The sequence below is a fragment of the Vitis vinifera genome, chromosome 12, assembly GCF_030704535.1.
Source record: "Vitis vinifera cultivar Pinot Noir 40024 chromosome 12, ASM3070453v1".
NCBI classification, from domain to species: Eukaryota; Viridiplantae; Streptophyta; class Magnoliopsida; order Vitales; family Vitaceae; genus Vitis; species Vitis vinifera.
Window position 1 is genome coordinate 2,184,409 of NC_081816.1, and position 15,526 is coordinate 2,199,934.

The following is a 15,526-nucleotide window of genomic DNA, read 5'->3' on the forward strand; positions in this document are numbered from 1 at the left end:
ACAGATAATTCGTGGAACCGAGCAATAATCCAAATGCAAATCTTGGGATTGACAGATTAGTGCAACTCATGCAACCTGACAGTGCTGAAAAGAAAATAGGTTTGGCCAGCCAAATAAATGCTTGTCAATGTAATAGCAGTCACAGATAGGCTTGATTGCCTTTGACAGTTCTTATTGGGGTAGCCAAAGCTTTAATAGCCCAATTTGGGTTGTTTATTACTACAGTGAGGATACAGTTACAAGGAGAAGAAGTGGAGACTGATGAGGCCTGCTGCATGGTGTTTACAAAATGATATTGCCAAGAGGTCTGCTATATCAGTGTTGATTAAGGTTTCGGAGGGGGTGACTGATGTTCAAGATAATCCTGAATGCAATCTCTTTAATTCATCAGTACCAAGACCAATGGAAACAGACAATAATGGCTTTATTGCCTCTCCTGCATTGCCATTACATCTATCAGGACCAGGAAATGGGACTCCCACAAAAATGAGAAAAATAACATTCTGTCTTAATTAGCTCTGCTAAATAAGAAATTCTACTGTTGATGTCATTTTGATCCTTCTGCTCCATTGTAGATTTTTAGGTCTAAGACTTATGTGTTTGTTCTACTTGGTTTTGTCTCTTTTTCTGCACAGGTAAATAGCTATAGATGATAAACAACTAAAGGGCTCTTGTTATTTCCAATTTTAGAAATGAATGAAAACTATTTTCTGAAATTCATTTTGATTCATGAACCAAACAAGACTTATAATTTCCCATGACGTCTGTAAGCTTTCTGTTTTAATATATTATCTCTACTTTCTCATTATAAATTTGGACTTGGTTGGCCTGCAGGGTTCATTCGTCAAACCTGGCTAGAAAAAAAAAAAAAAGTTGAACTCTAATGCAGAAGACCTGCCTCCATGAAGAAAGCAGGCAGAAAATATTTCACTAGGACATCAAACCTCAAAACAACCTTTGGATGACTATTTCAATGCCAAAGTTCAGAGAAAATATTTAGACGGCAATGCACAAAAGTAGAAGTTGCTTAACCCTGCTTTCTTAGCTCGACTTGGTCAGTTGGTAAGTCAACTCCCACTTTCCCAATCTTTGAGGCTTTGTGCTCCCACCCTACCTCTGAAAGAGTCAAGACCGACAATGGGAGAGGAGAGCAAGCAGCCACCCACGCTACCACTGCAAGAGTCAAGACCCGCAATGGGAGGGGGGAGCAAGCAGTGACTGTAAGACCCACCTTATTCACTTTCACCACCACCGCGAGACCCACTACTTTGAACCATGGTCGCCGACCTCACCGGTGAAAGTATCAGTCCTGCAGTCCACCGTACGCGATTGTTGGTAAGTTAATGCCCTCACTCCTTTGGTGGTTTCTCCTCTCATAGACTTCCAAAAAAGAGTCACAGGTGGGGTTTAATTTGATTTCTTCTTCTTCTTTGATCTTCATCATGGTGGACGGGATTGATGGGCTGAAAGTTTGAAGGGGAATCTTTGATTTTTATGAAAAAATTCTGATACTCTGTTGTGATTTAAAGAATAAAAACTCTCCTTTTTGACTGGAAATCTCAGCCGATTCAACCGACTCTCGCCGATTTAGTGCCGAGTTTGTGCATAGGATCGTATCTGGTATCCGACTCGTCACGGCAAGTGTCAATATTTCGAAGCCTGCTTGGCCTTGGTTCCCAATTCTATTATGTCCTTCCATACTAGATCATCTCTTGATCCTCTTCCTTCTCTTTCACTTGTCTTAAGGGGAATCTAAAACTTCCTAATCTGAGGAGGCCATGGGCCTGTATCGGATGGAGTCTTCTTCTGTTTCTGCTCTTCTTTTTTCTCTTCTACTGATCTCTTGTTTCCCCCTAACCGATGCTCAATATATCCAATATCCAAGTAATGCAAACCTCTCTAGTTCATGGACCAACAAAATTGGGGAGGTGATATCAACAAATTCCTCAGAGTATGCTGTTCCACAGCCCATCCTTCTTAGAGAAACCACTGGCTCAGGTTTCATCTGTGGCTTCTACTGCTACATTGGGAGCGACGCTTGCTTCTTTGGTGTCCTTATCTTCCAAAACATGGATTTACCAGAACTTGTGTGGTCTGCTAATCGAAACAATCCGTTCAGAATTAATGCTACTTCTACCCTGGAACTTACTGAAGGAGGAGATTTGACCTTAGAAGATGCTGATGGCACCCTGATTTGGTCTACAAACACAAGTGGCAAATCTATTGCAGGATTAAACTTAACTGAAGCAGGCAACCTTGTGCTCTTTGACCAAAATAACAATACCGTTTGGCAGTCTTTTGATTACCCGACAGACTGTTTAGTTCCCAGCCAAAAGTTGGTTTCAGGGAAGGAGCTGACAGCAAGTGTATCTTCATCAAATTGGAGTGAAGGTTTGCCTTCACTTTTGGTTACTAATGAAGGTATGGTAGCTTATGTTGACTCTAGTCCTCCACAGTTCTATTATAACAAGACTGTTAGAGGCATGAAAAATAATACAGAACCAAGTTATATTCAATTCAGGAATGAAAGCCTTGCTCTGTTCATACCTACTGCTGCGCCAAATGATACAGATTCAGTGATTTCGATTCCTGCAGCATTGTCTTCTCAGTTCATGAAGTTGGACCCCGATGGTCATTTGAGAGTTTATGAGTGGAGAGAATCTGAATGGAAGGAAGTAGCTGATCTCCTGCAAACCAATGAAGGCAATTGTGAATATCCATTGTCCTGTGGAAAATATGGAATTTGTTCAGACGAGCAGTGCAGCTGTCCTGGAGATTCAAGTAATGCGGCAAAGTACTTCAGGCCAGTAGATGATCGGCTACCCAATCTTGGATGTTCTGAAATCACTTCCATTTCTTGCTTATCTTCCCAATATTACAGTCTTATGGAGCTTGACAACTACAGATACTCTACTTTCAGAGAGGACACTGTATACACAGATATGGAGAATTGCAAACAGGCTTGCTTGAAGAACTGTTCATGCAAAGGCGCTAGATTTCTATATGATTGGAATTCTTCCAATGGGAATTGCTACTTATTGTCTGAAGTTTTTTCACTCATAAGAAATTATGGGAAACATGAAGAAACATATGTGAACTCCACCGTACTTCTTAAAGTGGTGGACTCTCCAATTGAAAATAATACAGAACAAGTTGGAAGCAAAGCTGGGAAGAAAACAGGGCATGTTCCAATCATAATTGGGTCGAGTCTTGGAGCTTTCTTTGGTGTGCTTATCTTAATTGTCACTTGCCTGTTTCTTTTCAGGAAGAAAAATAATACCATGGAAGTTGAGGAGGATTATCTAGATCAGGTATCAGGAATGCCCACTAGATTCTCTTATGGAGGCTTGAAAGCTGCAACTGAAAATTTTAGTCGGAAGCTTGGGGAAGGAGGATTTGGGTCAGTCTATGAAGGCACATTGGGCAATGGTGTCAAGGTTGCAGTGAAGCTACTTGAAGGTTTAGCCCAAGTAAAGAAATCATTTTTAGCAGAAGTTGAGACAATAGGCAGCATTCACCATGTCAATTTGGTAATACTAATTGGATTTTGTGCTGAAAAATCACATAGGCTCTTAGTCTATGAGTACATGTGCAATGGATCCTTGGATAGATGGATCTTCCACAAAAACCAAGACCTTGCTCTTGGTTGGCAATCCAGAAGAAAGATCATCCTTGACATAGCCAAGGGACTCTCCTACCTCCATGAAGAATGCACAAAGAAAATATTTCACTTGGATATTAAGCCCCAAAACATCCTTTTGGATGAACACTTCAATGCAAAAGTTTCTGATTTTGGCTTATCCAAGCTTATAGACAGGGACCAAAGTCAAGTTGTAACAACAATGAGGGGAACACCTGGTTATTTAGCTCCTGAGTGGTTGAGTGCAGTAATCACAGAAAAAGTGGATGTTTATAGCTTTGGTGTTGTGGTATTGGAAATCTTGTGCGGGCGGAAAAACATAGACCGGTCTCGGCCTGAGGAAGATATGCATTTACTGAGTATTTTCAAGAGGAAGGCACAAGAGGAGCAGCTTTTGGACATGGTTGATAAACACCGTACTGAGGAGATGCAATTACATGGAACAGAAGTAGTGAAGATGATGAGAGTGGGAGCATGGTGCCTACAAAGTGATTTTGCTAAGAGACCTTACATGTCCATGGTAGTGAAAGCTCTGGAGGGTTTGGTCGATGTTGATGAGAACCTGGATTATAGCTTCTCACCTTTGCCACTGCCTGGATCCTTAACAGTTGTTGGTCCCAAGGAAGGTGTTGCCAGTTCTAGTACTACTCCATTACTGGCATCTGTTTTATCAGGGCCAAGGTAAAGAAGCTTTCACAAATTCATGAGACTTAAAAATTTCTCTTGGGAGTACACCATTGCGATTCTGGATGCATAGTAGTCATATGTATTCAATAGATGATTTGATTAAATTTTATTTGTATTCAATTTCCACAAAAGTTATTTACACTTATTGTTGCTAAAAGAATTTATTAAAAATAATTTTATGTAAAAAAAAAATGATTTGATTCACAAGAAAATAGTTTTTATTTATCCTCGTTAGGAAATGAATTGTTATAAATTTAGTTACAGGAGTACTTCGATTTAATTTATTTACAAAAGAATTAATTTCTTTACAAACTTTATTTACGAAAATATTTTTAATCCAATTTTATTGAAAAAAAGATTTTTGCAACTTTAATTTGCAAAAATGATTCTCATTCTATTCTTATTAAAAGATTATTTAATACATTTATCTACAAAAATTACTTGTAATCTCATTCAAATGAAGGATTTTATAATTTATATAAAAAAAATATTTTTTTGGACAATTTTATTAAAAATAACCTTTTGCGTAATTTTATTTAAAAATCAATTTTTTGAATAATTTTTATTAAACAAATAAATTTTCAAACAATTATTATTAAAAAAATTTTGAATTTTATTAAAAAATAATTTTCTAGATTTTCCTAAAAACACTTTTATGAATTTTTATGAAATCTTACTTTTATTAAAAAGAATTTTTGAACTAATATTTTATTAAAACGGAATTGTTGATTTCTTTTATTAGAACAAGATTTCTAAACTATCAAGTGTTCAATTATGCATACACCCCGTAAGTGTATATATATATAAAATTTATAGTAATCACTAGAAATGAAATTAAATATAAGTGGAAAATAAAACATATCTCCCAACAAGTTTAATGCAAGTTCAATGCCCCATTTACAACTTTCTTGAGCATCATTTCTTTTCCTGAAATTTCATTCTCCGTGTGTCATAAATTCATACTCAACCAACAAAATACCAATAGGAGTGGTGAAATGGGCTCATGAAAAAACAAAAATCAATGCAAAAGTTTCTGATTTTGGCTTATCCAAGCTTATAGACAGGGACCAAAGTCAAGTTGTAACAATAATGAGGGGAACATCTGGTTATTTAGCTCCTGAGTGGTTGAGTGCAGTAATCACAGAAAAAGTGGATGTTTATAGCTTTGGTGTCATGGTATTGGCATGGAAATTTTGTGCGGACGAAAAAACGTAGACCTGTCTCAGCCTGAGGATTTCAAGAGGAAGGCCCAAGAGAAGCAGCTTTTGGACATGGTTGATAAACACGGTACTGAGGGGATGCAATTACATGGAACAGAAGTAGTGAAGATGATGAGAGTGGGTGCATGGTGCCTACAATGTGATTTTGCTAAGAGACCTTCCATGTCCATGGTAGTGAAAGCTCTGGAGGGTTTGGTCGATGTTGATGAGAACCTGGATTATAGCTTCTCACCTTTGCCGCTGCCTGGACCCTTACCAGTGGTTGGTCCCAAGGAAGGTGCTGCCAGTTCTAGTACTTCTCCATTACTGGCCTCAGTTTTATCAGGGCCAAGGTAAAGAAGCTTTCACAAATTCATGAAACCTAAAAATTTCTCTTGGGAGAACACCATTGTGATTCTGGATGCATAGTAGTCATATATATGTAGATGAAAATCATTGAACTTTCATATTTTGCATTACATTGTTGTTCCAAGGTTCAATATTGGAGAATCATCAAGATCAGTGAAGATGAAAGTATAAGATCATGACTTAGAATTGCTTGTTGCTTTCTTTTTAGGGTTGTAGGATGGTGTTTTTTTTTTTTTTTGAATTTAAATTAGGGACAATGATGTAATGAATGAAAATAAAAAGAAATGGGATAGGAAAGGTAGAACTGTTTTCAAAAACAATTTTATGATTTGTTTTTTTAAAACAAAAGTTTATTTGAGAGCTTATAATATTTTTAACCCATTTTTTTATATTTTCAAATATTTTTTAAAAATAAATTTTATATGTAATATTTTATTTTCAATTATTCTTCATATTTAACCTATTATTTTTTTAAATAGTCATTCTATTATTTTCAATTATGTTTTCAAAAAACACTTTAGTGTATTTTGTTTTTTTGGTTTAAGATATATATGATCTTTTTGAAAAAAAGAAAAAAGGAAAAAGAAAAAGAAAGAAGTCCTTAACTTATTCAATAAAAGGCATCGAATAAGTTATTAAGATTATGTATGGTAAGTATTTTTTAAAATAATTTTAAAAAATTGTTTTTAAAAATTATTCTCCAATGTTTTATAGTAAAATTATTTGTTTAATAACCTCAAATGTTTAATATGTTTTCTTTTCTAAATGTATTTTAAAAATAAATTTTATATTTACTATTTTGTTTTTAATCATTTGTTATATTTATATAATTACTTTTTAAAAAACAACAGTTAAAAAAATAAAGCAATTGAAAATAATTAAAATATGTTATCTTCTTTCGATTTTTGAGAATTGAGAATTATTTTATTATTATTACAAAACATATTTTCTTGGTTTTCTATTCTTATAAAAAAAATTGTTTTTTAAAACAGTACCTCGTATCTGTTTGGAAATTAGTTTTTAAAATAGTTTTTTATTTTCCAAAATAAAAAACATAGAAAACATGTTTGATAATAAAATACTATTTTTTATTTTCAATTATTTTCTTACAAAAAATAAGATGTTTTCATATAAGATCTTTTAGTTGTTTTTTTTTTATTGTTTTCACTTGTTTAATTTGTTATGATCATTTTAAAAAATTATTATATAAACATATAGAATAATTAAAAATAAAATATTAGATATAAAAATTATTTTTAAAATTTCTTCTCATAAACTAATTTTCAAAATTGTTTTAAAAAATAGGTAGAAAGATACCCTTATTAGGTTAGCTGACACCAATAATTTGTATGGCAGTTGTTGCCTTCGCCAACCATCCAACTACCTATTTAATGTCAACCTTGTGATGCCTGCAGTCGAGAATATGAGGAACATAGAAAAAAAAATGTTAATATATATAAAATAATTTGCATGTTAACATGAAAATTTGTTTGTAATGCATATTGCAAGCACAACTGAAAACATTTTATATATATATATTATTTTAAAATAATGTATATTTATTTATATTTATTTTTATTTTTATTTTTCTCCTTTTTTAAAATTAAAAAAAAATTCTCATTTCACTTACTATTCATTGAAATTATTCAATTTTTTTGCACTTCATAAACCAATTATATTGCTTTTCACACTTCAAATATTCATCCAATTTTTTCAACAAATAATTTGAAATTAAAATAAAATAAATTTACCTTTTCTTAATTTATTAATTATATCACTAAATTATTTTATTTTAGAATATTTGGTTTATTTTATTTTATTTTTTTGGTTACGTCTTGGGTATATCACTTTATATTACAAAAATAAATAAATTGTAATTTACCATTCAAATGAGTTTTATTTTTACAAATTATTCAATATATAAAATAACTCCTTAAATTATATAATTGGATGTTGTAAGATTTAAATTTTTTGTGTTGCATTGGATTCTTTTCTTGGTATAAGTGGTTGACCCATAGAGTAAGGTTTTTTTTTTTTTTTTTTTTTGCATTAACATGTGGCATATTGCCATTGGTTTAAGATTGTGGGTATGGTACCAAAGATGATATTTCGGTACCAAAGCAAGATTGTGGATATGGTACATAACCCATATATATATATATATATATATATATATAGGACTTTTCTCAATAGTAGAATAATTTAAAAAAGTTATTCTTCAATTACTGTAGTGGAAGAAGTTATTACAAATATAGGGTAGTTTTTGCCACATAGGAGAGAGGAGAGAGGAGAGAGGGTGAGAGAGAGGAGAGAGGAAAGAGGAGAGAGGAGAGAGGAGAGAGGAGAGAGGAGAGAGGGTGAACGGGTAAAATTTTTTAAAAAAGGGAACTCGTCTCTTGAAGAGACGAGTTCCATGAAAAAAAAATATATATATAATTTTTAAAAAATTCTCAAATTAAAAAAAAAAAAAATTGGAACTAAAGGCTTCAGACGAGTTCCCTGGGAAAAAAAATATATTATTTATTTAAAATATATTTTTTATTTAAAAAAATCCAAAAAAAATAAATAAATAAATTTCTAAAGGGAACTCGTCTCTTCAAGAGACGAGTTCCTTGGGAAAAAAAATAATTTTTTTAAAAAATATATATTTTTTTTAAAATATATTTTTTATTTTAAAAAATCCTAAATTAAAAAAAAAAAAAAAACACAATTCCAAAAGGAACTCGTCTCTTGAAGAGACGAGTTCCCATGTAAAAAAAATATATTTTTTTAAAAAATATATATATTTAAAAAAAAAAAATTTCCTAAAGGGAACTCGTCTCTTCAAGAGACGAGTTCCCTTTAGGAAAAAAAAAATATTTTTTTAAAAATATATTTTTTATTTTAAAAAATCCCAAATTAAAAAAAAAAACACACAATTCCAAAGGGAACTCGTCTCTTCAAGAGATGAGTTCCCATGTAAAAAAAAAATATATTTTTTTTAATATATATATTAAAAAAAAAAAAAAAAAAAAACAATTCCTCAAAATTCCTAAAGGAACTCGTCCGAGTTCCCATGTAAAAAAATATATATATATATATTTAAAAAAAATATATATATATTTAAAAAAAAAATTCAGAGTTCCCTTTAGGAAAAAAAATATTTTTTAAAAAAATATATTTTTTATTTTAAAAAATCCCAAATTAAAAAAAAAAAAAACAAAAAAAATATATATATATTTAAAAAAAAAAAATCAGAGTTCCCTTTAGGAAAAAAAAATATTTTTTATTTTAAAAAATCCCAAATTAAAAAAAAAAAAAAAAAAAAAAAAACACACACACAATTCCAAAGGGAACTCGTCTCTTGAAGAGACGAGTTCCCATGTAAAAAAAATATATATTTTTTTAAATATATATATATTAAAAAAAAAAAAAAAAAAAAAACAATTCCTCAAAATTCCTAAAGGAACTCGTCTCTTCAAGAGACGAGTTCCCATGTAAAAAAAATTTTTTTTTTAAAAAAAAATATATATATATTTAAAAAAATAAAAATTCAGAATTCCCTTTAGGAAAAAAAATTATTTTTTTAAAAAATTTAAAAAATCCCAAATTAAAAAAAAAAAAAAAAAACACAATTCCAAAGGAACTCGTCTCTTAAAAATATTTTTTATTTTAAAATATATATATTAAAATTAAAAAAAAAAACAATTCATCAAGGGAACTCGTCTATTGAAGAGACGAGTTCCTATGGAAAAAAAAAAATAAGAGACGAGTTCCCATGTAAAAAAAATAATTTTTTTTAAAAATATATTTTTTTTAAAAAAAAAATATTTTTAAGAGACGAGTTACCTTTGGAATTGTGTTTTTTTTTTTTTTTTTTTTTATTTGGGATTTTTTAAAATAAAAAATATATTTTTTAAAAAAATTATTTTTTTTCCTAAAGGGAACTCTGAATTTTTATTTTTTTAAATATATATATATTTTTTTTTTACATGGGAACTTGTCTCTTGAAGAGACGAGTTCCTTTAGGAATTTTGAGGAATTGTTTTTTTTTTTTTTTAATATATATATTTAAAAAAAATAATTTTTTTTTACAAGGGAACTCGTCTCTTGAAGAGACGAGTTCCCTTTGGAATTGTTTTTTTTTTTTTTTTTTTTTTTTTAGTTTGGGATTTTTTAAAATAAAAAATATATTTTTTAAAAAAATTATTTTTTTTCCTAAAGGGAACTCTGAATATATATATATTTTTTTTTTAAATTTTTTTTTTTTACATAGGAACTCGTCTCTTCAAGAGACGAGTTCCTTTAGGAATTTTGAGGAATTGTTTTTTTTTTTTTTTTTTTTTTATAATATATATATATTTAAAAAAAATAATTTTTTTTTTACAAGGGAACTCGTCTCTTCAAGAGACGAGTTCCCTTTGGAATTGTTTTTTTTTTTTTTTTTTTTTTTTTTTTTTTTTTTAATTTGGGATTTTTTAAAATAAAAAATATATTTTTTAAAAAAATTATTTTTTTTCCTAAAGGGAACTCTTAATTTTTTTTTTTAAATATATATATTTTAAAAAAAAAATATTTTTTTTTACAAGAGACGAGTTCCTTTATAATTTTGAGGAATTGTTTTTTTTTTTTTTTAATATATATATTTAAAAAAAATATTTTTTTTTACATGGGAACTCGTCTCTTGAAGAGACGAGTTCCTTTTGGAATTGCGTTTTTTTTTTTTTTTAATTTGGGATTTTTTAAAATAAAAAATATATTTTTTAAAATAAAATATTTTTTTTCCCAAGGAACTCGTCTCTTGAAGAGACGAGTTCCCTTTAGAAATTTTATTTTTTATTTTTTTTGGGATTTTTTTTAAATAAAAAATATATTTTAAATAAATAATATATATTTTTCCCATGGGAACTCATCTCAAGCCTTTAGTTCCAATTTTTTTTTTTTTTTAATTTGAGAATTTTTTAAAAATTATATATATATTTTTTTTCATGGAACTCGTCTCTTCAAGAGACGAGTTCCCTTTTTTAAAAAATTTTACCCGTTCACCCTCTCTCCTCTCTCCTCTCTCCTATCTCCTCTTTCCTCTCTCCTCTCTACTCTCTCTCACCCTCTCTCCTCTCTCCTATGTGGCAAAAACTACCCTATATTTGTAATAACTTCTTCCACTATAGTAATTGAAGAATAATTTTTTTAAATTACTGTACTATTGAGAAAAGTCCTATATATATATATGGACCCACGAGAACCATACTCATCCATGGTATGACATTTCGTGGGTTGACAAAATAAAAAATTGTGACTAGGGAAAATAACTAATCGACGCAATAGAAGACTAAAAAAATGTGTCCAAGAAAAACTTTTGTACTTAACAGAAGTTTCTTATAATAATTTGTACGTACATAACTAAATATATAATCAAACATATTTTTTTAATCCTTTGTAGATTATTGAAGCTTTGACTTGACCTTAAAATTCCACTATGTTGTTTCGAAGTTCATCCATTTTCTTGATCTCCTGTTGCTTTTCTTCAATGTTGTGTGGGTAGAAATCTAAAATCCAGCTTCTTAATTATCAGGAAAAGCAATGGCCTGCCATGGACTGGAGTCTTGTCTTGTTGCTGCTCTTTCCCTCCTTGCTTTCATCTCTCTTTTTCGTGGCGCTACCCAAGATTCGGACGATTATCCTAATATTGCACGTCTTTCCAATTCATGGATTAACGTTAATCAAGAAATTATATATTAGTCGGATGAGGCACTCACTGTGCTGCCCATTCTTGGCGTCAAAAGCAAAGGTGCAGGGTTCTGCTTTGGATTCTACTGCCGCAATTCAAGAGATGAATGCCTCTTGGCTGTTGTCATCTACCACCTCGCATCTCATTCCTCTTCTGTAGGGTATCCAAGACTAGTGTGGTCTGCTAATCGGAACACTCCTGTCCGGGTAAATGCTACTTTACAGCTAACTGAAGGAGGAGACTTGATCTTGAAGGATGCTGATGGCAAATTTGTTTGGTCCTCAAACACAACATGAAAGAGTGTTTCAGGCTTAAAATTGACGGAAGCCTGAAATGTTGTCCTCTTTGATGCAAACAATGCTACTGTTTGGCAGTCTTTTGACCATCCCACTGATGCTTTACTTCACGGCCAAAAGATGGTTTCAGGGAAGAAGCTTACAGCCAAGCTTAGCCGCAGATAACTGGACTGAAGGTCTGTTATCACTTTCGGTTACGAATCAAGCTCTGGTAGCTTATGTACTGTCCAATCCTCCTCAATTCTATTATCGTCTTGAGGGCTCGGATATAGACACAAAAGGTAAAACAAAACAAAACAAAATTATATCTTACTCAGGAATGAAAACCTCGATGTGTTCATATATGGTGCTGAACCAAACCATCCAGATTCAAGGATTTTCATTCCTACAAACTTGTCTGCTCAGTTCATCAAACTGGGGCCGGATGGTCATTTGAGAGCCTACGGGTGGAAACAATCTGACTGGGAGGAGGTGGCTGATCTTCTGATTGGGTGGTCATCATTTCCAAATGATCTAAGTAATGTAGATGACTGTCAATACCCGCTGGTGTGCGGGAAATATAGTATTTGTTCAGAAAGACAGTGTAGCTGTCCCCGATCTCCTAATGGAACAAACTATTTCAGGCCAGTAGATGACAGGCTACCCAGTCATGGATGCTATGCAACTAAACCCATTGCTTGCGGCCCTTCTCAGTATCATCATCTTCTTGAGCTTCAACACGTAGGTTACTTTGCCTTCAGTTCTGACATTAGCAGTACAAATGTAGAAAATTGCAAGCAGGCCTGTTTGAACAACTGTTCATGCAAAGCTGCTGTTTTTGATCAATATACAGACGATCCTTTACATGGGGATTGCTGCTTTCTATCTGAGGTCTTTTCATTGATGACCACTGATCGGGGTGATATTAAGTCATTCACGTTCCTTAAAGTGGCGATTTCTCCTATTGAAAGGATAAGGGAGCCCGTTGGAAACATAATTCAGAAGAAAAAAGGGCATGCTAGAGTTATAGTCGTATCAAGTCTTGCAGCTTTCTTTGGTGTCTTTATTTTTATGACCACTTGCTTCTTTCTTTTCAGAAAGAAAAAGGATTCTATTGAATTTGAGGAGGATTACCTATATCAGGTATCAGGAATGCCCACTAGATTCTCCTTCCAAGACTTGAAATCTACAACACAAAACTTTAGTTGCAAGCTTGGGGAAGGAGGATTCGGGTCAGTCTATGAAGGCACTTTGAGCAATGGTGCCAAAGTTGCAGTGAAGCGTCTTGAAGGTTTAGCTCAAGTAAAGAAATCATTCTCAGCTGAAGTTGAGACGATAGGCAGCATTCACCATGTCAATTTGGTAAGACTGATGGGGTTTTGTGCTGAAAAATCACATAGGCTCTTAGTCTATGAGTACATGTGTAATGGGTCCTTGGATAAATGGATCTTCCACAAAAACCAACATCTTTCTCTTGGTTGGGAATCCAGAAGAAAGATCATCCTTGACATAGCGAAGGGACTAGCCTATCTCCATGAAGAATGCAGGCAGAAGATATTTCACTTGGACATCAAACCCCAAAACATCCTTTTGGATGAACACTTCAATGCAAAAGTTTCCGATTTCGGATTGTCAAAACTGACTGACAAGGACCAAAGCCAAGTTGTAACAACAATGAGGGGGACCCCGGGTTACTTGGCTCCCGAATGGTTGAGCTCAGTTATCACAGAAAAAGTGGACGTCTACAGCTTTGGCGTTGTGTTGTTAGAAATTCTGTGTGGGCGAAGAAATGTAGACCGATCTCAACCTGAAGAAGATATGCATTTACTCGGTATTTTCAGAAGGAAGGCAAATGAAGGACAAGTGTTGGATATGGTTGATAAAAACAGTGAGGATATGCAGAGACATGGAGCAGATGTTTTGGAGCTGATGAAGGTTGCTGCATGGTGCCTACAAAATGATTATGCCACGAGGCCTTCCATGTCCGTGGTGGTGAAGGTCTTGGAGGGTTTGGTTGATGTTGAAGATGACCTGGATTACAATTTTTCGCATTCACCATTACCTAGGGGCATTGCTCACAAGGTTGCTACTGCTACTCCAATCATGCCATCAACTTTAACAGGACCTAGGTAAAGCTCAACCTAACTGAGATACAAGTGTGATGGTTTTATGATATTTTATTTAGTTTCTATTTTCATGGTTATAAGTGAAAATCTGAAAATTTTCATTTTCACCTTCTTCCTTTGGAATTCCATGAGCTTTTTTGGCTTTAATATTTTATTATTTTTATCAATTTCCATTTTATAGATTATTAGTAATTTTTATATAAAATATAATAATATTTAAAAAACTTAAATTTATTTTATATCCTTAAAAATGATTTTGGAAGTGTTTAAAATTTAAGATAGTTTTAAACATTTTTAATATCTTAATTTCTTTCAATAATTTGTTAATTTTTATTATTTTTTTATCTTTAAAAAATAAGTGTATCAAAAAAGAAACTTAAATTAAATTATTTTCTTAAAATTTATAATTAAAGTTTATTTGATAGTAATTTTAAAAGTCATTTTATCTTAAAATATGTTTTTTTTTTCTCCAGAAAAAAATAGATGTAGTAGTCATGTGAAGATCACGCCAGCCCATAAAGGAAAATTGTAACAAAATGAATCCCAAGAAGCAAAGTGGAACACATGTCTCACGCAAACTGAAAACTTTAGTAAAGAAAAGTCAAAGTAAACATGGTCATCGCAAACACGAGTGGTAGCAGCGCATTCTCGGAATTTTCTAAGGCCATTAGTTCCTTTGACCCCACTTCGTTCAATGTCTTGACTAGTTGACAGGTACATATCATTTGGTTGATGCTAAAAATTTGGGGACACTTCCAGTTTAGGGAGTCTTCCATTTCTTGTAACAATCCCTTTGAGATGTTGGCCACAACTTCTGGCATGATTTTCTAGCTCTTGGTTAGACAAGTCCTATTGATGAGAGTCGTGTTATTAGTCAAAGCATGTGAAACATACTTGTGGAGGCCATGTGGGTTATGATGCTATTGCTTAGAAGGTCAAGATCCAAAGGATGGAGCAAAGAGGAGACCATGGGACCATGGAACAATATATATATATTGTTAAAAATAACTTATATAGGCATAAAAAAAATTAAGGTTAGATTAAGAAAACGATTCCATGAAATACCTATTTTCATCTTTATTTGATGATAATTAATTTAGTTTATATTGAATAACAATGAGTACTGGGTGGAGTGTTGTTGTAGTTTTCTTGTCTTCTCTTTTCTCATAACCTCTTCTTTTCCCTCAATATACGCCAAAACCCAACTTTCCCAACAATATCCAAGTTTTGCAAATCTCTCCAGCTCATGGGCTAACAGCATGGGACACTGAGCAAAATCCATAGACTGGGTAACCACGAAGCCCATCCTTGTTAAAGAAACCAGTGGCTCAGGTCTCTTCTGTGGCTTCTGCTGCCACTTTGAGAGTAATTCATGCCTCTTTGCAGTCTTCATCTTCCAAGATGAAGACTAGCCTCGACTTGTGTGGTCTGCTAATAGAAATAGTCCGCTCAAACTCAATGCTACTCTGGAACTCACTGAACAAGGAGATCTGATCTGGTCCACAGACACGCCTGGAAAG

General features: G+C 32.4%; 1 protein-coding gene and 1 pseudogene across 1 annotated transcript; both read left to right on the plus strand.

The window, feature by feature from the left end:
* Positions 1-921: 921 nt before the first annotated feature.
* On the plus strand, positions 922-4,466 carry LOC100257381 (G-type lectin S-receptor-like serine/threonine-protein kinase SD2-5). The gene is made up of 2 exons (XM_010658771.3): positions 922-2,421; positions 2,596-4,466. Exons 1-2 carry the CDS (start codon positions 1,779-1,781, stop codon positions 4,323-4,325), a joined length of 2,373 nt encoding a protein of 790 aa, XP_010657073.1. The 5' UTR covers positions 922-1,778; the 3' UTR covers positions 4,326-4,466.
* Positions 4,467-5,511: 1,045 nt separating this feature from the next.
* LOC100262497 (G-type lectin S-receptor-like serine/threonine-protein kinase SD2-5) lies at positions 5,512-14,013 on the plus strand (annotated as a pseudogene).
* The last annotated feature ends 1,513 nt before the right edge of the window (positions 14,014-15,526 follow it).